Here is a 22,445-nt window from a genome sequence, read left to right as displayed (position 1 = left end):
ACCACGGCGGTCAGGGTCATCACTCCTCAACCCCAAGGAATCATGTTCAGTTCAGTTCACAATTTTAAAGCATTTATAGACGAAAAGCCAGATAAATGATCATGGTCAATGATCATAAGTATGTTTGAGCAGCATGCTTGCCAACCTCCACATATCATTGGGAGACTGAACCTAACCAGGGTATTTGGCGATGTTCCTCTAGAAAATTGTTAATTTCAGACAGTTTTTCTGCATTCTGGTGAATTTATGGAGTCGTTTTTTTGCTGAAATGTAGAGTCGGGAGGACAGGGGACAGGAGGGCACTGAAAAATTGTACTCTCAGGAGAATCTGGTTGGCCCAGCTCCATCTACAAATTGTATGGAAAGTAAATGCAGGATAGAAACACATTGCTCAAAGGCAGTGGATCCGGCATGATCACTTTATCCAGAAAACAAGCAAATAAGATTTCATTAAACTAGAAAGCTGGCCTAGAAATAGATGAGAGGGAAAGAGTTGGCTGAACTATTTTGTTTTGGTTTTGTCATATTTTTCTTTAGATCATGGTGGTTAGAGGTGCTTCCACACATATTTCCAGGAGAGACGACTACAAAGGCAGTTCATCCTCACCTCAGCAGCTAAATGAAGCCATTAACCGATGAGCCAGGGTGAACACCAATGCATGATGCACTGTTGCAGCATAACACATTCATCAGATGATGGCCTGTCTGGCCTGTATGCTGCACTTTAACTCGCCTAAATGATTAGTTGCAACAAAGCGCTCATTTTCATGGCTGTTTAGATGTTAGTTGAGTCAAACTGTCAGTATTATCCATCAAATCCACACAAGATGATGTGTTGTCCTTAAATTGTGAGAGTTGTATATGCAGCTATCAACACACTGACATTGGACAATAAAGCTTTCACATATACACATTCTGTGAATAAGTGGACTATATGAACACACTGTATTATATGAACACAGGGTCAGAAAGTACATCAATAGGATCAATAAAACAGGATCAAATACTTTCCTCTATTTAAAGTGGGAAACAGATGAGTGGCCAACATAGTTAAATTCAAACACAGGACCATTTTGACTTTGTGAGTTGAACAGGATGCGAATCCCACTTGTGTTACTGGGTTTGTATGTGGGAATGGAGGCTTTGCTTTAACTCTGGTGTGCTTTGTTGTAACTACCTGTAGCAGACAAGACACAGCCACAGACAGACAGCTGTCTGCCAGTATGGCATTATCAATGCGTACGGACGTGCAGTGGATGGATGACGGGCTGACAGCGCAGCATTATCAGCGGCCGGACAGACAGCCACTGTACGCAGCTGTGCGGACACTGTTTTATATTTCCCCTTATAAATTTGTTTTACAATGCATGACAAAGTGGACTTTTGGCGTGACAGCGTGTGAAAAGTGTGAATTGCATGAGTCTCACAGTGAGTGCATGAGAGCTGGCAGCCCTGGTGGTCAATGGTACTGTGACAGTAATCATGTGAATACGTGATGAAAAATAACACATCTCTGGTATAAAATTAGCACAATAATTTACTCAATACATTTAACACTCACCAACATCAGCCAGTGTTTTAATACAGCTCTCAATATTAGCCTTCTGAGCCGAGTTGATCCAGGTGCAGTTGTAGATCCTGAAAGAAGACTGGAGCAGCTTGATGAAGACAGACTGGTTCGTCTGTGGAAAAAAGAAAGAGAGAGAGAGAGCGGGGAATAATGTTTTTTAATGGGACATAAGTGTAGAAGAAGACAGAGACGATCCTGAAGGGATCACTTCAATGTCTAATGTGATGGAAGACATTAGTACAGACTTCTGCGTAAAACACCTCAAGCAGCTTCTCAGGGTACAAATGTCTGCAATGAAACAAGAAGGTCCCAAGTGAAGGTGCAGTGAAGGAGGCAGTATGCTGTCAAATATTTTTACTGTAAAGTAACTAAAAGTTGCCAAAGGATTTTGGACGTGCCATGAGTGAGTCTCCCTCTGCGGGCACATTTCACCTGCTTGTCAGTGGTGAAAAACAATACCTGCAGGTTGGAGTGGTTGACAGAGAAAGGTGAGCTGAAGAAACCCTTGACAATGGCCATCACTGTCTCTGTCACATACTTCTCCAGGGCCAGATCAGCATGGTTACGGTCTGTGGTAGTGTTACACACCTTAAATACAAAAATGAAACAGAGGAAAACTTCTGAACACGCTCAAACTCTCATCACATCCCTGCCCGTCTTTTTCTCTGCCCTCACAGTATGTGAATAGATGTAGCATGTAAGTGAGCCTCAATGTATCTTGACAGGTATGCTGCCTCATTAAAAAAGTATCAGGTAGACAAGTGTGGCCTTTAAGTCTGACAGAGCCTTACACTGGACATGTCCACCAGGAAGTTGTCAAAGAGCTTCCAGATATGGTTAGAGGTGTAGATCTCCTTCATTTCAACCTCTGTGTCCACGTAGCAGTGATTCACAAAGTTCACATAAGCAGTTTTCACCTGGAATGTTAAAGAAATAAGATGCTTGGTTACTTTCAGATAACAGAGGCTTTAAATTGTTCCCAAAATGTAATAAACTAAGCTATATGATTATTTTCCAGTAAAACTATCCACCCTTTACCTCTGGTATACAGTGGACATCAGTGACAACTTTGACAATGTCGTCCAGCGGTAGCAGAGAGTTGCATTTCAGCTCAGTGTAGACGTTCTTGCCCTCGGTGCAGGCAGCCAGCAGCTCCACGAGCGTGTTGTGGTAGGCCAGAGAGCCATCTTCGTCTGTCCGCTCTCGCTCGGAGCCCATCATCTGCAGCAACACTGGGAACGAGGAGCGGTCGTTGTAGAACACCAGCACGTCCTCGCCTCCGTTCACCAGCTTAACGCACAAACAGAAACGTTACAAGAAATACAGGGTTCACCTGAAGTCTCGCCACTGTTACCATAACACTGAAACATGTTACACTGAAATGTTATACTGTGCCAACGAATGCAATAATGCACCAATTTAATCTGCAAATAGTTCTTAACACAACAATATCACACTGAGCTGAGTTTTAAAAAATGTGATTTAATGCAGTAAACTGCTCCTGCAACGAAACAGTACACACTGTAACATGACTGTGTAAAATGACAGAATGCTGCAACATCCTTGTACTAAAGCGAAAATAAGAAATGAGACGTCTCCAGTAGTGTTCCCTGCAAAGACAGCATTAATGTTCATACCATAACCATAGTAATCACTGAGACATGTTACATTTTCAGGTGATAAAAATAATACTGTTGGAGCTTTAGGAGAACTGAACTGATGTTACCAAATATGTCATTCTCACCTCTGTCATGACTTTGTCCTGACATTTCTTCACATACTTCCCATCAGCTTTCACGATGGTTTGCAGGAACTTGAGGTACTGAACGTGTCTTCCGTGTGTTTCAATGCAGTGGACAAAATGATGGACCACACGGTCGCTGATCTCGTTGCACAGCTGGTAGTTGTTCATAAAGATGTGACGCATGGTTTCAGCTTCCAGCAGCTGGTGACAAACAGGAGTCGTGATTGAGTCTTTAAGACAAAGATGATCTTCAACAAAACAGTATATTGATTCATTTGTATAACAGAAACAAAGAAAACTGTTCTCCTGTTGTTATGCTGCTGATATTAGTGCATGCTCTACTAGACATCCCCAAACAGTAAGGCGTGTCAACAGGGAAAAAGTACAGCAAGGTCATAGCAATATACCCCTGGAGTGAGGAAGAGGTTCAGGTGTTTATGTAGCAGAACTTGGTTCTGAGGGTTTCCTCTGCAGAAATTTTGTAGAAACGTATGTGCCAGGGTCATGATCTCGTTCATCTTCTCATCACTCTGTGCAAAGGTAAGACCATTAGAGAGAATGTAAGACAGCAACACATCAAGAAACCAAGATTTCACAAGACCATCAAGTGAGACGAGTCATTCAGTTGGCTCTTTTGGTCGACGCTCACTTTCTCATAGGGGATCTGCAGCAGATCCAGCACCACAGTGTGGGCCCCCATGTTCTTCAGCAGCCTCTGCTGCTGCACACGACTCTTCTTACTGGGATAACACAGCTTACTGAGGCGCAGTAGGATCTACGAGTCAGACATACATCTATTATAGACACACTAGACAACTAGGAGACAGGAATAACCCGGAAATAAAGACATGGCGCTCACTTCTTTGACAATGTTGTAGTTGTTTGCTTTGTTGCTGTCAATTTGAGGTTTATTATCCCCATCCTGTACTGGGCTCAGGACGACCTCCTAGCAAGACACACAGACGAAGAGAAAATAGGCTTTTAGTAACTACATTCAACATTTGTCACAGCGTGATGGGAAAAGTCCCCGCATCATTACATTACTGTAGCAATAATGATGTTTTAAAAAACACACATACACTACATGTTAAAGGCCTGACTAATAAAAACTGATTAACAGCGAGTTCCTGTTCTGCCAGATATTATTATTCATTATTCCTAAGCTGTCAAAACAGCTTTCCATCAGCTTTGATGAACAATAACAACAAACAAAGAAGCCAGTTAAATGACTGATGGGGTGTTTAAGATAAATATAGTAACTTCCTGTGGAGAAATAATGTTACACTGAGAGCTGAAATATTGAATTTTGCTTTTAGAAGCTGGATACCATTAAATGATGGTACAGCACCTCGATGTTCTGTTCTTTGCCCTGCCTGACCACCAGGTCTTCACTGCTGTAGACTCCACTCTTCTCCACCCACAGCTCTGACTTCTCAACAGTCAGACGCAGCTGGTCCAGGTCTGCCTTGATCTGCTTGTAATTCTCCACATCCTGCTCTGAAACTAGCAGCTGGACCTGGAAAACACACAGACACATGCAAGAAAAACTGTGGATGAGAAATAAACCAGACATAAAAGATATTAAAAGACCAAATGTGTGTGAAAGCATGTCTTTGCCAAGACGTCTCAGTGCTCAATGGGAGCTTTTGCAGATCTACATTCCAGCTGAGGAAGCTCTTAGTGAGACAGTTTACGGTCGCTGCTGTTTGGCCGTTTGCAGAACCCTCCTAATTCAAAACTGATTACATCAACCATGACAGAAATCACTTAACTGAGGAAGTGCCTAACACCACACTCTGTCACTACCTGTTTGAAGGCCTGCAGCACCTCGGCTCTCTGGCTGAAGTGTTTGAAGATGAGTTGCAGCGAGCCAGACACCAGCGGGGGGTAATCTTGCATGATGAGATGGATCAGAACCCTCAAAAACGTCCGACCACCCTCATCATCCAGCTCCACCGCACTTAACTCTGAGCTGATATCACACATGTGTATGCACACAGTAAATCCAAACGCCCACACATGCACAATAAAACTTGGAATTCAAACTGATGCAGAAATTTTCAGAGAGTCTAAGCAACCGGATTGTTCAAAAACACTCAGCTTGCATTTCTCTTTGTGAATGCTTGAGTATATTTAAGCACAGCTTCACCTACCTCCCTGCAAACATGCTCTCTGCTTTGGTTGTAATCTCATCTATGTCTGGTTCAGAAGCTGGAGACAAAACGAAGAGGACAACAGGTCAGCAAAGGATGGCAGGCTGCAATGGTAAACAGCTCATTCAGAACGTCTAAAGACCGATTTAGTGTTTGCAATGAGAGAGAATAAAGCCTCACGTGTCACTGGGAGCATTTCAGCCACAGAGACAGAGCTGTCGGTTATGGTCTTGTCCCCAAACTCTTTCTTGTAGATGGACAACAAGTATGTGATCCTATAATCCAGCCTCACACTCAGGATGAACTAATAGGGTGACACAAAAGCACACAAAAATTGGATGAAAACGCTGAAATCTAAACTGTTGAGTGATACAAAACTGCACCAGAAATCACTAAAAGTACTTTCCAGTAGGTGGCGCTTACTTGCAGAATCTCAATGATCTTCAGCTTGGTGTCCATCACCATGACATCCTCAATGTCTGGCAGTAAGTGTCCTTTCCCATAGCGCAGGGAGGGAGGGGTGTCAGGGAGGCTGTGCGGCACACCTCGGCTCATCACCATCTGAGTCATCAGTTCCCCGACTCCATGGATCGTACGCAGGACATTGTTGCCTGAAGGAAACAATCATCTTCACACATTTTTGCATCTTGCATGTGTAAAGTCTATCGTTAAAATCTACTCACATAGTTGACATATTTCAGCCCAAGCCTGTGAAAGTTTGACAATGTGTATCATCAAAGCTACAACAAACGCCCTGAGGACATGGCCCAGAATTTCCAGCTGAACAAAAATAAATCTGCAGTTTTGGTTTTCAGTCGATTAAACCAAACTGCCCTTTTTATTACCACTTTGTCCACTACTGTTAAACATTTTGAAAACAGCATTTCAGATCAGCTGCAATCTACCCATCATAATTTCCAAGTGCAGATTTATTCTTTTTTTCTCTGATCTGCACAAAGTCATCTGTAACCTCATATCGACATGTCTCTATTTCTCTAACCTTGAATTTTGGATCCACTGACACCCAGGCTTCTTAATCTGGTTCAAAACACTGATCATCCTGATTCTTTTCTTTCTCTGACAGCTCCCTGTTACTTCCACAATGGAATTCTTAATCTTACTGCTTTTATGCATAGCCTTGCTCCTGCATACGTATTAAGTGTTGCATGGTCTTTCCCATCTAGAGACCTGAAGACTGCTGACGCTGGGCTGTGGTCTGTACTACACTTGGAGAACACAAATTATTTGATGATAAGTTAAGGTGAGCTTTTTCATTAGCTTTTTAAAATCTTATTATCCAAATTACAGAATTATCCTCCCAGTTTAATCATCTTAGTTCCTTAAATAGGAAGCAACAAAATACAGTTTTATTCATTCACTTTAAACTTTCCATCCACTCTGCTGAGCGCTACATAAAAAAGTAAACCTTAGCTGACCAAAGTGAATGAAACATTGCACTTATACTGGCTGACAGCACTGACCAGCCTCTGGGCTCTTGTTGAGCTTGTTCATGAAGGTGAGGGGGTGCTGGACGATATCCAGGATGGCCAGCAGAGTGCGTGTGAGACGCAGCAGCTCACTAAAGCTATAGAAACCAAAGTAAACCAGGTTACGAGCCAGATTCACCACCTGGAAGAGAGAAGGAAAACAAGCACACTGTGATTAAAAACGGGAGAGAATAAATGTGGATGAAAACATATGCAACGCGTTGAGGTTGTTTTACCTCGAGTGTGAGTTCATTCTTGTCTTTATCCCCAAATGGAAAAGGCTGGCTGACCACATCCCTCAGGTATTCTTCCACAAACTCCATGGTGGGAGCAAATTTCCTCTTCATCTCCTCTCTTGAGGTGTCAGTGGACTCGTACTCAAACCTGCAGAAGAGCATAGTCGCAATCTGCATGCCATGCGGTAGCAAAATACGCCTGTATGTGACGCAGATAATGATACAGATGGACGCTCACTCGTGGATGGTGATCTTGGATGGGATCTCGGTCCAGAGGCGGGCGTAGCGTACAGGCACTACCGCCTCCTGCGGGTCACGGTCCACATGCATATGCAGCATGAGACGGCAGAAGGAGGCTCTGAGGTTGTAGGGCAGGCAGTCGTCAAACATGCAGCGCAGGATCAGATCCACAGGTAGCTGACAGGAGATCTGGTTGATGGCGAGGTACTGACGGTCCAGACACATTTTTGCAAACAGGTTGAGCTGGTACCTACAGAGGAGGCCAGGGACACGGGGAGAGAAAAATAAAAATGTGTGGGGGGATTTTTGTTTTGCAAATTTGACAGGGGAAGAGAGAGGGGCATACACTTTTGCTTGCTTGTTTTGGTTATTTTTATGTTACTGGGGAAAGAAGGTGTAACACATGCAAGAATGCCATCATCACCTGTAATAGGTGATGATGTCTACATCCATCTTGTGGTTGCCCTTAGCATCCTGGGCTAGGTGGCGAATGGATTTGCCATGAGGCTCCTTGTGGCTGTCGATCCAATAGAGCCAAACCTCCTCCTCCTCCACCTCCTCCTGCAGCAGAGAAGACTCCAGGGTGGTCTCCGTGTTGGGGATTAGTCTGATGGGGGGGTGGGCATAAAGCAGTTACTAGAAAAAATGCACACATTACAGTTGTGGAGCTGCTGCTGCTGCTGCTGAAAATATCTATTTCAGAAGAGGCACAGTGGAGGAAAACAGCTCTCACATGCTGCACAGAGTACTGTATGTTCATGTTTATGGGTGTTTGAAAATGAAAGACTGAAATATGACAGGATCAACTGGGATGTTTTAAATATAGATTCCACATGCAGTGACTCACTTGGTCTGGATGAGGATATCTGCGTTGGTGGGGTTCAGCATAAATTTACAGATAAGCTCCTGTGTGACGGGGATGGCAGTCTTGTTGGACACACAGAGATCAGAGAGATAATCCAGGAATCTGGAAGAGTAGACCAGACATGAATCATCGTGTTTAACAAATGTTTTACAACCACAAAGTTTCAGTATAGGAACACATGAACTGATTGAACACATAGATGTGTAATGATGTGTGTGTTCCTGACTGTACATAGCATCCTTGTTTGTCCCACTTTTTCGATGTAAAAATGTAAATTATTCTACGTAATACTGTGTTTCTTCAGTCCCTATGTTACAAAATAACCACTTGCAATTAAAGTCTCATGCGGGGCTACTAATGTTCATGCAAAATGTCAGATTTTTTCCTACATTTTCCATTATTTATTCGCTCACTTGGGTCATCTAATCTTTGGGATTGTGCATGTCTGACCTGGGCTCTCTGTTGCGCCTCAGCAGGCTGACAAAGGTTTCAATCTCTCTGGCCGTGATGTGTTTCTCCAGCAGCTTGCGGTTGTTGTGCAGAAGGGCAGTGATTGTGTCCTCAGCCAGGATCTCATAACCAATCTGAGACTGCATGATTGAGAACTTCTTGGCTATATATTCCTACGTGGCACAAAAAAAACATATAGTTGTAAACATTTCTGATGTAAGTGGTAATTAAGTGGCGAGAAAGTAAGTAAGTAGAGTGACACAGAAAGCATAAAAATGTGCTGAATCACTGCATCTAGTGTGTTCAGTTAATTTAAGCATTTTTCCACTGAGAACTTGTTGAACAAGATAACTTTGGAAAAAAAAAAAAAACACCCTGATTCAAATTCATGACGTTACACACAGTTACACCTGAGAGCTGCCTGTCACATCTGCAGCCTGTTAGCCACTGAGCAGCTCAACACGACAGATATGTGATTAGTCAAGGGCAGCAAATTATGACAATGTTCATCAGGGGGGTTGGCTTCTATCAATCAATCAACCTGCTACTTTCTCCAGGTATCTGATTAATCATTTAGCTTACGAAATGCTGTGAATAACAACAAGCATACTTATTTGAAAACTTAGAAAAGCCCAAGTGAGGTTATGCAGCTGCTTAGTTTGCTTGGCGAGCACAAACCCCCCCTAAAATACACGTATCACCAGCAAACAAAACTTTTATTTCTAACTTTCACTTGCTGTGACTACAGGTGGTAATTATGGCATAACGGCATATCGAATGTCACAATGCATTTTCAATCTTCCCACACTAGTCAGCGAGGGCCTCTTTCACTTATTTTGTGACTTGTTATAGTAGAAAAACATGGGTGATACTAATACCATTAATAATGGCTCTGTTCTGTTGAAGCGTCCCAGTAAACTATACGCTGTAATCAACTTTTATTTATTTTTTTTTTTTTTTATGTGTACACATGGTTTTCCTACTGTGACATGTCAAAATATCTTCTCTGAAAAATGCCTGTTGCTTTATTAAGATAATTAGTAGGTGGCCTGGCAGAGAGTGAGAGGAACAAGCACAAGAGCAGCAAATTAAAAACAACAAAAAGTCATCTAATGAAACCACAAATTTCAAAGTTTCGCAGGCGTGTTTAGCTAAAGTCAGCATCAGCCACTAGTCGTACCCAGACAAGAAAGACTGTAGGTGCGAAAGACATGCGTATATATTGAGCTGAGAATGGCTGCCTTTTATTCCGTATAAATATAACTTTTATTTCTTAATTCAAAAATTATATGAGCTCACTTTCATTATTAAATTTGTCATGAATTATTTGGGTCGCTCCACTAATCAATTAAAAGACTGAGCACTACTTAGGTTTCTTGATTAAGAGCATCATCACAGCAGTTGTGGTCCCTACATAGATTTTACTGGACAGTCTGGCAGAATCTATACTGCCAAAAGCCATCTCTATCCTTGAACCACCCCACATCCCCGTGACAACGAGTGATGTTAGTGAGCCCGATAACAACTCAATGAATGCTCCAAATTAGACTTGTGCTTGAGGCGGAAACATGCCTGGTTTTTGCGATAGTCCTGTTGGGAGTGACGTAGCACCCTGTAGCAGAGTCTCAACATGTACTTGAAGTGAGCATAGCGCTGGTCTCCCAAATCCTCCAACTTTAGCATCGGGCCGTCTCCCTGATCTGTGAAAGGAGCCTTCAGGATCCCAAAGATCTGGAGGAAGAGAACAACAGTGTGTGTATGTTAAGGTTAAGATGTGGTTTTCAGGTTACGGTTAGGTTGTGGTTAGGGTAAGGGGCTGAGGAATGCATTATGTCAATGAGTGTCCTCAAAGCTATAGAAAGACAAGACTGTGTATTGGGGGGGGGGGTCATACTGACCTGAGCGAGGATGTTCTGTTCCCTCATGAGTTTCTGTCTCTCCCGGTTTGGTGTAGAGGTGACCACAGACAGAACATCCTGGCCATTGTTTGGCACAACACACACAAAGAAAACCAGGTCCTCCAGGAGCTTAGTCACAAACCTGAAATATATATGAAGGGAAAAAATAACATATGAATCATAAATTATGCACGCGCCTTTGTGTCACCTGTGTCATCATGCTTGTGCATCTGTACCTCCTCTCATTCTGAGCGATATTGCCGTACTGAAGCTTCCTCACAGTGGACTCTAGGACCTTGCTGGCATCGTTGGCAAAGTCCAAGTCTCTGACCTCCGACAGGGGGACAGACACGATGGCAAAAGCCTCTTTGTCCTCTTTAGTGGGACAGGTGCCAATCTGTTGCGACAGGACAGCCAAAACAAGTTTCCAAATAATGCACCCAAGTTTATTTCACTTGTGTGTGTGTGTGTGTGTGTGTGTGTGTGTGTGTGTGTGTGTGTGTGTGTGTGTGTGTGTGTGTGTGTGAATGTGGACCTTGAGCATAACAGGACGCTCCTCCTCTGCATCTATGGGGACGTTGGTGCTCGTCACCCAGGTGTTGGTGCACAGGTGCCGAAGTCTCACGTAGGAGTTTCTGTGGAAGGATGCCACAACTAATTTACACCACCGTGATTTTTAGTTGAGTGTATTCTTGCTGCTGTAATTGAACTGGAATCCGTCCCAGTGAGTCAGTCAGCCTCATATCCAGTCTTAAAATATTAACCTTAATTAAGTGTGGCTCTAGGGACGGCACTGTCTGCCCGCCCTTTGGTCCACCACTTTTAGACTGAAAGATCATTTTGTACAGACATTCCTGCCTCAGACGATAAAACCTACTGACTTTGGAGATTCCCTGACTTTTCCTCTAGCGCCACCGTGAGGTTAACGCTTCTGTTTTCAACCTTGACGATACTACTTTGGTACATGGCCAGATTCATGCAAAGTGATATTCCCATCAGCCTTAACTCTGTGTTTCATGAATTAGCCTGCTGACACACTAAACTGAACCCATTTAAAAGGTCCCATATTATGCAAAGTCCACTTTTTAATGTTTTTTTCAACATAAATATGTGCCGCTGGTGTGTCTAGACACCCTCAGACTATCAGAAAAGTCCATCCTCTCTCTGTTTCTCCTTCTCCATCTTTCATTAAAAGAGTGTGAAAAATCTCCGTTTAGATTTTGCTCCCTGTATGATGTCATAAAGATGTCGATAATGTGACCTTCTCCAACCCTTCAGCAGACGGACTGTGCCCACCCACTGAAAACCTCCTGAGCCCATCTCGCTGTCCACCATTGTTTTTTTCCTCACTAACACCAGCTCCTGGTAACACGAAGATTTCGAGGGCGAGAGCAAAGCAGCAGATTGTTCTGTTCTTCTAAAACGGAGCGTTCAGACAGAGGCTGAAAACAGCTGCAGCAGCCACGTCTGCTATTGGAAAAATAATGTGTTTTTTAAACCATGTAAACCTGCTCTAGTAGGACCTCCAAGTACAAGTATGAACTTTAAAATGAGCAGAATATGGGATATAATATCACACTAGCATGTTAACACAGTTATGTGAACATGTTAGCATTTAGCTCAAAGCACCACTGGGCCTAAACACAGCCTCACAAAGCACCTAGCATGGCTGGAGACTCTTGTCTTCTTATAAAATATGTGTACATTGCATGCATTTTATGCCAGTTGAATGAGAAGCGCCCACCAATTTCAGTTCCACTTATTTGAGAAATTAATCAGTACTATTTCAGAAAGTTCTGAAGAAAATGAACAGAAGCAGATGGTTTGGAGTCAAAATAAGTGACATTACCTCACCCTAACGGCAGATTTTCTGACAAGAACTGCTGTTAACTCTTGTGAAAAATTCCCCTGAGGATGCAGCAACCATAGATGATGTGCTGCTATTCTTATTATTGGCCCCATGTGAGTGACTGACCTTGGCACGAGACAGTCGGCCCGCTGCAGAGTGGTGGCATCCAGCTCAAACAGAGAGGCAATGTCGTTCCCATGAGGAACAGAAACCAGGGTGAAAGCAATCTTCTCTGCTGCTTGATGCTTCTTCTTGGAGAACACGATATCCGTCTCATTCTGCAGCACACACACAGGCGAAGTAGACATTAGTGTCAGCAGTCTAAGAGCTTATATGGCACAGACAGTTGTTTATCAATGCACAGAGGATTTGATACTGTCCCACTTTAAACATACAGCACACTACACCACGTGTCCCTTTGTATGTTCAGTCCACATTCATGTCTACTGAATACAGCTATGGTTGCAAATAATTATTACTTTATTGATTATTCTGTAAGCTGTTCTCCACACGTTCATTGTAATAACTTAAATATATAAAATAAAATCTTCAAGTCAGACGTTCCCAGAGCCTGAGGTGATGTGTCAAATGACTGACCATCCAAACATGCAACGTGGTACAATTCGCCAACAGAAAATAAATCTTTTAAGCCATTTTTCAAGCAAATATGCTTGAAATGAAGTAACTTTTTTTTTTTGTAAATTTTATAGACATAAATGATAAATTGGGAAAATAACAGATGATGACAGTAATTCAGAAACAACCAGCTTCTACTAATGAAGTGTAGAAAAAAGAACAAATTCTCACATTTTATGGCTACAGCCAGCAAATATTTGGTATACTCCTTTAGGTGACATTAGATACACAGGATACTCTAACATAAATGATCAGTTACTCTTCTGTCCTCTGATCAATTAGCAGTAAAGGCAGTGTGCACAGCAGTACAATACTATAAGGCCTGAATCTTAATCTGCACTCACACACTTTACATTTCACAGTCTTCATAAATGATACAGATCTTGCACTATTTCAAAAAGTCAGCCTCACGTCTGCATGAACAAAAAGCTGAGCACAGACATGTTTTGTGTCAAGCTGCCATATCTTTCCACACATGCTCGCGTAAATACTGATAAATGAGCCCAACTGTTGATAAAATCTATAATTGAGGACAGACGGATGTGAGCCAAACTATACTGTCACAGCGTCTTACACTAAGAAAGCATCAAATTACACACAAATGTAGCCAGAGAGCCATGACTCCTCTGCGTGCCGCGATAGACACTGCTGCAGTACGTAGGCTGGTACAGTCTGCGCTGTGCAGATGCAGCAGATAATGGCGAGGGTTAATTTCTCCCACTGTTCTCTGCATGTCAATGGGAAGCTCCCCAGAGCTGCCTCCACGCCTCAGCTTCTCTATCCTCCCACTCCTCTACTACCCCCCCCACCCTTTCTGCTGGTGACTCACCCCACCAGCTTAGCACAGGCGAGTGGAGAAGAGCAGACAGCACGTCTGCCTCCCCTCCATCCCCTCTCACAGGGCACCCCCACACCCAGACGTTATGTAAGGAGCCCCCTGTGTGTCTGAAATTCAGCATGTGCATGAGAAAGTGTGTGAGACTGAGAGAGTTTGTGTGTTCCTTGCATTGCCAGAATACAAATGTGCAATGTAGCTAAGAGCTGAAAGAAATGTCTAGATATAGATTCGGAGTTTGTGTGTGTATGTGTGCCTGTCCAAGTACTGTGTGAGCAGTATTGCATAACCAAAGGGCGAGGAGACAGCAAAGGGCCCAAAGTTGGACAGACAATGTATAAGTGCTGAGATAATCATTCTTTTCCACCGAAACACTCATATCATCTTCTCTGCAGTTCTCTAACTCATTCTCTCTTTCAGTCAAAAGCAATCTGCCTCATCTGTGGTGTAAAATGACAATATATTTGCATTGCAGATGTCTCGAATTACAATTGTTTGCATATAAAACAATGCAGAAGAATCTATTAGTTGTGGCCAGTCTGAGGTTATGCATCTCTGATTTTGCAGCTAAATGTGCTTGTTTGACTGACTCACCTCTCCTCTGGGCTCCACCGTGTTGTCTTTGAATTCAGGGTTCACCTGCAGAGAAACTGAGCACTCAGTGACCTCAAATCTAGAAAGCTCTGGCAATACTCCTGTCATTATCATTCCCCATCACCCAAATCCAAACTATACAACAGCCGAAGATGGGTGACAGTGGCCATCTCAATGGGAATACTGCCACCTACAGCACATCACCAAAAATCCCCTTCAACTGTGCTTATTCAGAAACTCAACGAATACTCAAAGTGACTCAACAAACATTCAGACAAAATGATTGTTGGTGCAAGCTACTTTCTATGTAATTAAAGACAATGATAATGAGCCACAAAATTAAATAGATGAAAATGCAATAACAAGAGAAAGGCTGAAGAGTAAAACTCACCTCAGCTGCAAGGTAATTTCCAGTCGCCAGGTGTTTGAAGCGGAAGAGACTGTTCCACTGGCCGGCTCCGCCTCTGCAGGGGTCATAGTGCACAACCTGGCACAGAGACACAAAAGAGGGGCATTATACACCTGGGAGCATCCGTTTTCTGATATCTACAGCGACAATAATTCCCAAACCATATGAATATTATTATTTTGAGTTTATTTTATCCCTGCAGTGTCAGAATGAGAGTTTTCCTATGTGCCAAGCCCAGGAATTTGCCTCTGTCATGCTGACCCAACGACATGTCAGCAACTGATATGGTAACATAAGTACATTCTGGCACAAACACCAGAAGGACAAGAGGAACTTCATTTTGTAAAAGCTGATAGGAGGAACATCCAGTACAATAGACAGTGGATTACAAAGACCTAACAGGTTTAAGTGACAGACATGCCTGCCTGTTTGCATTTTTAACCTTTGGTGTACAGTTTGTAGAATCAAAAACAACATTATGCCCGACATTTGTGAGAAATGGTCCTTAATAGCACAAAACTGTAAATGGCAAGGCTTAAAAATACATTGTGGTGATTTATGAGGAGTGCAGAGTTCATGGTTGGCTGTTACTAAAGGCCAATTATGTGCCAATTTTACTTTGTCAGAACACGGCAATCAGGAGAGATGAGCATGACAAGGGGGTTTTCAAAATGAAAGCGAAATATTGTTCGTTCTTCTGTGAGTTTTACCTCGATCTCCCAAAGAGCTTTGGAGCTGGTGGCAGATGTGGCAGACTGTCGCAGTGTGGTTCTGAGAAAGACATGCTGCTGCTTCTTGTACTCGTCACAGGTCAGAAACTTCTCCTGCTCGGCGTGAAACAGCCTCACCACGTCTCCCTGGCAGAGGACACGTACAAAAAATGAGACTGCTGCAAGATAACTGCATTCTGCTTGCTCTGAAGACACACAAACTACATGCAGCTCTGCTAAAAGGATGCACAGGCTAAACAGATCCAAAAGCGATAAAACAACATACCCCCTTCAGCACGTCTTCCCTGTAGTCGCTAAACTTCATGAACAAGGCGACTTTCCAGCTGGTGTTACAGTTAACTGCATTGACCTGTAACACAAAGCAGCGGGTAAGGGGAAAACACAGGATTAAATTAAAGATTTCTAGTATGCACAATGTGGCAAGGATTTCACCAGGCACCATATGTTGCCTGGTGAAAACCTTGTAACATCACCAAAGGATTACACGTTCTTCTTTGGACAAAGACTGTGACATTACATCATAAATAATTTACAGGTAGAGGAAGAGCAACAGGTTTGTCTCAGTGAAGTGTATTTATAGGGTTTTATCTGGCAGCCCCTCTATTGTTTCAGCACTGATCAAAACAGCATAAATGAACTAGTCCCACCTCTTTGCAGCCGGGGTTGTCCAGCAGCTCGATGTTACTGGCGTGAAGAGGCTGCCCTGCATTCACCGGCATCAGCACCACCTTGTCTCCGACCACCACCTTGAACCCAAAAAGAGCCAATCATTTCCCAGCAGGAGACCCATGTTGGTAAACCTCCAGCAGTGTTCAAATAGATCAAATAAAAAGTAAGAGTGTGTCCATGCAAGAGGCTTGTCTAAGGTCTGCAAACATGAACATTTAAAAAAAAAAAAAAAGGCACTATATGCAACAGGCTGAGCTTCACATGAAAGAGTGGTTCAGCTGTTCACAGACAACACATTTATTCATACTATGGTGAGTGGTGCTGCATTCACAGATTCAGTGACTGGAAAGTACACAGTTATTGTACTATTGCTTGCATAATACATGCTCTCTAACCTTTTTCAGATAGAATAGACTCTACACTGTATCTCATGTTAACCAGCCACACACAAGCACACTGTGGCTTCAGAAATGTGTGGCTCATCGCGCTTATTCCAACGTTGGAATATTCAAAAACAAATACAACGTAGCAGCATCAGTGGCATACAGCAAATAGAAAGAAACAACTCTCTGGATGCTTTGAATGCTCAACCTTAAAGTCTACATGCGATGGGAAGGCCAGTGCATCCATGCTTTTTATATGATATTCTGTGTCTGACTGAAAAATGCACAAACATCATGCACAATCAAGGGCAATACCTTTAACCAGAGGATGCTAAAGCCAAAGGGGAAGGACAAAATCAGAAATGTTACTGGAACAGGACAAACAATGAACTGACAGTGTACAGGATGAAAAAGTCGGATCACATACCGAACGATATCTGCTGTACTTGTAAAAGAGAGGAGTGTGTAGTTGTTGTGGCGCTAAGAGGAGGGAAACCTACATTATCTCCTTCGCTGCGGAGCTTCCAGAAGGGCTGAATGTAGAACCAGGAGCCCTCGTTTCCGGCCGGGTCCAGAGAAACCCGCATGGCGTTCTTCTCAAGCAGAGCGGGGAGACGCTTGTTCACCGTCAGGTACTTATTGCTCTTAATGTGCAGGAGCTGAGGCAGAACAACCAGGGTGTTTAGATAATACAAGATCCTTCAGTAAAAGTACTGATAGAACACTGGGAAAGTACTTTGGTACAAATACATATGGCCCATGTGACTGTGACATGTGACACATGAGCTTGGACCATGAAATGTTATGTATTTTTCCATGGAAAATAAAAAAACAAATTTTAGAACAGTTGCCAATTCATTTTCTGACAATCAACTAATCAATTAAACAACTAATCGTTTCAGCTCTACTTATATTTGCTGTTGGACATTTTAATCTGCAGTATTACAAAGCATTTTTTAAAAACACCTTGCAAAAGCCTTCATCTGTATAGTAGCTAGAAGTTAAAACCGTCAGGTTATTGTAACAGATTCAAAATAACAATATTTCCCTCAGAACTGTAGTGGAGCAGAAGTAAAAAGTGGCATGAAAAGAAAATACTCAAGTGTGTTTAATTTGTACTTAAGTACAGGACTCAAGGGAGCCTCTTATTTGATTACTATTTTATTCAGTTTGACCTCATTTGAAGAAACGTGTGTAATACCACACAACACATTTCCTGATTCCACAAAGAAATAAATTATACCAGCATTTGAAGCCAATCCCGACAAGTTGTTTATTGATAAGTGCTGTTTAATGAAGCAACGGAACAACAGCAGTTTAACACATAATTTCTTTTCTAAATTCAACCCCTAAAGCGAGAGGTTAGCAATCAGTGAAGCCAAAGACTACCAGTGTGGACCAAGGATTGCCTGAGGCGTCAGGGATTGGATGACACAACCTTGGTAAACAAGAAAACAAAAGCAAGGCTCTGGGCTCAAGACAATCTGACGCCGCAGGTGTTTGCTGAGGAGACGGGCTGTACCTGGATGACATTACTGTATTTGACAACTTCTCCGAGGAGCTTCTTGTTCTCTGACTCGTTCTGCTTCTGCTCCAGTTCCGCTGCATGCTGGGTAATGAAGCAGAGATTTAGTAAAGCAAATGAAAAAGAGGATTGAGATGCAGATTGCAATGACAAAAAAAACAAAAAAAAACAGTCATACCTGCAACTTCTTAAACAGGTCTCCTTGTGTGTTGTTGTTTCCTTGTTTTCCCTGCTTTGCCTTCCAGAACTGCTTCTGGGCTGAATATCTGTTCATGGGACACACCTTGAAGAGGCAGTCTGGAGAGGTGGACAAGCATTCAGGCACAGAGGAGTCACTTTCTAAGTGCCACTCAAGGCTCTTAACGTGGTGAAACTACATTTTTTTAGGCTAATTTGAGGTTATTTACCCACCGGAGGCCTGCAGAGTCACTTAAACACATAAAAGCTTCTCTACAACCACAATGTTGTGTTACACAACATTGGGCTCAAACGGTCTGCTTAGCCTTGACAGTTCAAAAAAGTGTGTTTCGGTGTGTGTGTGTGTGTGTGTGTGTGTGTGTGTGTGTAACCTTGAACCAGTGTGTACTGGTATTTTCCTACACACCTCTGAACTTTTTGGGAGGGTTGGCCAGGTCTCCAGCATCAGGCTGGACCACACATCTGTCATCAACAAGCCTGCAGAGAAGAGCACAATATGGTAAAAATATGGAAATTCTCCAATAAATTGTTCTCTTTAAATACAAAACTCGACATGGCCCAAGCGGTAATCTAGTTGCGGTACCACAGTCAAATGCAAACACACAAAGCAGAGTCTCAGACTTCTTTTAAAACCCATAATTTGAATACAGGGCTCAAAATTGCTCTACGGTTGATTGGTCACCGGCGGGATGAAAACTCAGCTGGCAATACAAGAAAGAGTGGCGGCTCTGTTCACCGTCATCTCGATCTCCTTAGAGCTCTCCCAGTATCTGCACTGATGTTCTGAACAGTTCTGGACAGAGCTCATAGCATTTAATCCGCTCTGATCTCCACTTTCCAGCCCAGCAGGGGGAGATCTGCTCAGTCTTGTGGTTTATATCGAGATAGGTACACCAGGGTAAAAGTTACATCCAAGTCTCTGTGACTTTCGTATGATGCAGAGTGAAAACAGATGGACAGAAAAAAAATGTGTGTAATGATCCGTAACAAAACCAGATATCAATATGTAAAATGTAGCTTTGACAGGGAACATGACATTGGTCATTGAAGACTTCTCTGAAAAGTTTTCTGTAGATTACTAGAGCATGCACGGGCTGCAGTGAGCTGCTGCCACCAGAGGAAACCATGTGGTTTGTGTGCAGGGTTGATTAGAGGGCAATCGAAGGGTGTCATCCTGTTAATAACTGCCTTGTTTCCCAAATCCAAGCCTTTTATCTGCTAGTTACTGACTATTTTAAACACTAGAGACATTTTATTGACAGGTTTAGTGACACCCAGCAGGCCACTGGAATTCACACATCCAACTTTCAGTTTAGCTTATGAATCTGATGACAGATATCTAGAGTAAATACAACAGAGCTGACAGGCCTAAATTAATGTTGCAAATAGCACTGGCTAAACACTGTGCCAGGTGTGTACCAAGGTTGGTATTCATTCATTAATCACATTTATGAAAGATCACATCTGTCACAATCTGTTAAAGAAGAGTTACATCTGATGAAATGAAGTTTGTCTTTGGTCTGAGTGGGTCTTTATCTAGAATATTCTACCCTGGTTTAAAACTGGCTTTCTGAAAAACACGTTAAACAAGATTCATTTGAGCCACCTGTGTTGGCAGTCTATACACAGAAGACTGAGAATGAAGATGCTCATGAGATCTAGAATGCAGGGAGTCCACTATTTAATGAAAACTGGAGGAGTTAAAGCAGGCAAAACAAGGGAAACAAAAAAAGAGCAGGTTTACCATCAGAATACCTAAAACATTAAAGTGATCAGAGGTTCCTGTCAGTAAATCCTTGTTTAGCTGGTGCCACTGGTTGGTGTAGTTTTAAATAGAGCAAATAATTCATTAATCTGACTTTACGCTTGCCTTTAAGGTTTTATTTGAGACTGAATATATCCCTGGAGTATCTAATCCACCTTCAGGAAATCACTTTATTTAAGTCAAGACAAGGCCCAAGCGGACCAAACCATGTTTGAGAATGCACATGTCAAATACTCCAGAGTGAAACTATGCTTTTATCTTCAAACCATCTTTTTTTTTAATGTGTGTCATTAAAGAAATTCAGTGTTTGTAGGTTATTTGCAGTGTTACAGCTGCAAATGTCTTAAAACCAGAGAAATTATCTAACTTCAACCTGCTAGAATATATTCTATGACAGCAGCTATGATTTTCTGTATCAAAGCCTCCATATCATCCAGCCCCCTTTATCCCATTAGCGCCAAAGGCCGAGGTGCACAAGCACATCCATTCATCCCGTCCACTGAGGAGAAACATAATGCAATGCACAATTCCTCCAATTCATACGAAGCTGGCAGCCCTGCTGCAGTGAGCTGAGCCATTTCCTATTAATGCCACGGCGCTCGATCAGTGTCATTACACAGCCTGTGGATTATTTCCACCAACTCTGTATCAGAGTTGCATCTAAATGAGAAACAATAGGGCCAAATAGGAAGTGGAATCAAATGCTAATTGGCCAAACAGGAAGGCTCTCTGGAGACATCCCTCAAGCTCATGAATGAGTAACCTTAATATCCGCAGAGAGCGGGGCTTTAGTTCAAACTCTGAGGCTCTGACGGTGCCCGACACTCACAGCCAAAGCCAGAGTTTGCTCTGTAACCAAGTTAAACATGAACCAATGATAAATCCACCAGGCAGGACACAGTCGAGCTAATTTTAGCTCCATTACCTGTGTTGAGCTGACTAACACAACAACACAGGAAAAAATACAGTATGTCACACAGAGCAGCGGGAGCGGTGTGTCCCTTCTGTTAAGGAAAAACCAAAAGGCAACAGAAGAATGACTCATGTAACAAAAGTGTACATGTGTGAAAGATTTTACAACCAATGTCTGTTAGTGCATGTTTCAACCTGCTGATAAGGCAGCCCAGTAATCTAATTGCGTCACCACTTCTTCATTACGCGGGTCCTGTAATCATATCGCTGCTAATGGAAGGTATAAATCAGTATATCATGCAATCAAAACATTCATATACAAAAACACTTAAATGTTGAATACAGAATTATTTCATCTTTGCCTTGTAATGTATCTCTTACCTACACGTGTGACACTATGAAACACAAAAATATCATTTCTGGTAATTAAAGATGTAGCATGGCAAGAGATCGAAGAGGTCAAGATCTCTAATGGATCAGGATCAGCCAGATGACCTTATAACAAACTTTAAAAGGTCATTTGGCTTTTGAGTGCTTGGAATGTAAAGTGTGTGAGGAACGCTTAGATTTAATGTTATCCTAAGCAAACACGGGCATGAGTAGCCTAGTGCAGCCGAGGCTGCATTGTGCTCACAGGGGGCTGTGGCTCAGGGAGGTTCCCGCAGGGTCTTTGCTTTAGATACTGCCGCTCTCTCTGGGCCTCGGTGAGCTCTGGCACAGCCCAGCCCTTGATAAAATACTCAGCGCTCCTGTCGAACTGCATGAGTTATTGAATTGCTGATAAGGGTTTCCCTGCTTTGCTTCACGACAAGAGGAGGTGTGAACAATCGCCGCAGTGCACTTTTGCATTTTGGAATTTACAGCCCCTCAGAGCTGATCCTGCTCACATTTGCATCAGCAGAGGCTGTTACAGTTAAGGGTCCGAACAAAAGCAAGAGAAAGTAGGTTGGCTGTGTGCACTCCTGCAGATACTGAGGCAGGGAACACTGTTGCACACAAGCAGGCTGTAAGTCAAGGTGCTATCGTGTTTTATTTTGAACCAGCACAGCACAAGACATTAAAGCAGAGGCTTTAATGTTAGGAAATCCCAGCCACGGTGAAGTTGCTGCTAGCGTGAGGAATTTAAGGGAGAATATGGAAGCGAGAGTGATAAACAGAGGGTGAGGAAAAGGGAGAGGAGGTGGGTGGGGCAGACTCGTTCCTCAGGGCCAGCTGATCTTTCCAGCTTGCTCTGCAGGCTTGGAGGCCAGAGTGCACCCGGAACCAGCGAGGCATTTCACCTTGCAGCTCAGGAGG

The 22,445-nt window shown here is 42.8% G+C and overlaps 1 protein-coding gene across 2 annotated transcripts in view; it reads right to left on the bottom strand.

Moving 5' to 3' along the window:
* Nucleotides 1-22,445, bottom strand: part of itpr2 (inositol 1,4,5-trisphosphate receptor, type 2) — a 56,636-nt gene that overhangs the window by 32,840 nt on the left and 1,351 nt on the right. Inside the window, exons 2-34 of one of the 2 annotated variants that reach the window (XM_070831489.1) lie at nt 18,879-18,949; nt 18,453-18,571; nt 18,272-18,358; nt 17,250-17,408; nt 16,345-16,443; nt 15,963-16,046; nt 15,677-15,823; nt 14,949-15,044; nt 14,558-14,602; nt 12,619-12,770; nt 11,179-11,278; nt 10,880-11,040; nt 10,644-10,785; nt 10,318-10,476; nt 8,746-8,918; nt 8,278-8,397; nt 7,855-8,037; nt 7,429-7,680; nt 7,191-7,338; nt 6,949-7,096; nt 5,891-6,078; nt 5,648-5,771; nt 5,468-5,525; nt 5,121-5,286; nt 4,642-4,830; nt 4,174-4,260; nt 3,964-4,089; nt 3,722-3,844; nt 3,315-3,515; nt 2,609-2,860; nt 2,362-2,487; nt 2,030-2,158; nt 1,562-1,682 (exon numbers count right to left, since the gene is read on the bottom strand). In XM_070831489.1, coding sequence (XP_070687590.1) covers nt 1,562-1,682; nt 2,030-2,158; nt 2,362-2,487; nt 2,609-2,860; nt 3,315-3,515; nt 3,722-3,844; nt 3,964-4,089; nt 4,174-4,260; nt 4,642-4,830; nt 5,121-5,286; nt 5,468-5,525; nt 5,648-5,771; nt 5,891-6,078; nt 6,949-7,096; nt 7,191-7,338; nt 7,429-7,680; nt 7,855-8,037; nt 8,278-8,397; nt 8,746-8,918; nt 10,318-10,476; nt 10,644-10,785; nt 10,880-11,040; nt 11,179-11,278; nt 12,619-12,770; nt 14,558-14,602; nt 14,949-15,044; nt 15,677-15,823; nt 15,963-16,046; nt 16,345-16,443; nt 17,250-17,408; nt 18,272-18,358; nt 18,453-18,571; nt 18,879-18,949 — 4,535 coding nt within the window. The remainder of the gene's footprint in view (nt 1-1,561; nt 1,683-2,029; nt 2,159-2,361; nt 2,488-2,608; nt 2,861-3,314; nt 3,516-3,721; nt 3,845-3,963; nt 4,090-4,173; nt 4,261-4,641; nt 4,831-5,120; nt 5,287-5,467; nt 5,526-5,647; nt 5,772-5,890; nt 6,079-6,948; nt 7,097-7,190; nt 7,339-7,428; nt 7,681-7,854; nt 8,038-8,277; nt 8,398-8,745; nt 8,919-10,317; nt 10,477-10,643; nt 10,786-10,879; nt 11,041-11,178; nt 11,279-12,618; nt 12,771-14,557; nt 14,603-14,948; nt 15,045-15,676; nt 15,824-15,962; nt 16,047-16,344; nt 16,444-17,249; nt 17,409-18,271; nt 18,359-18,452; nt 18,572-18,878; nt 18,950-22,445) is intronic. The other variant, XM_070831491.1, reaches the window with a different exon arrangement.

The sequence above is a fragment of the Pempheris klunzingeri genome, chromosome 5, assembly GCF_042242105.1.
Source record: "Pempheris klunzingeri isolate RE-2024b chromosome 5, fPemKlu1.hap1, whole genome shotgun sequence".
NCBI classification, from domain to species: domain Eukaryota; kingdom Metazoa; phylum Chordata; class Actinopteri; order Acropomatiformes; family Pempheridae; genus Pempheris; species Pempheris klunzingeri.
Note: the sequence above shows the minus strand (reverse complement) of the source record. Positions and strands in the feature narration are given on the sequence as shown.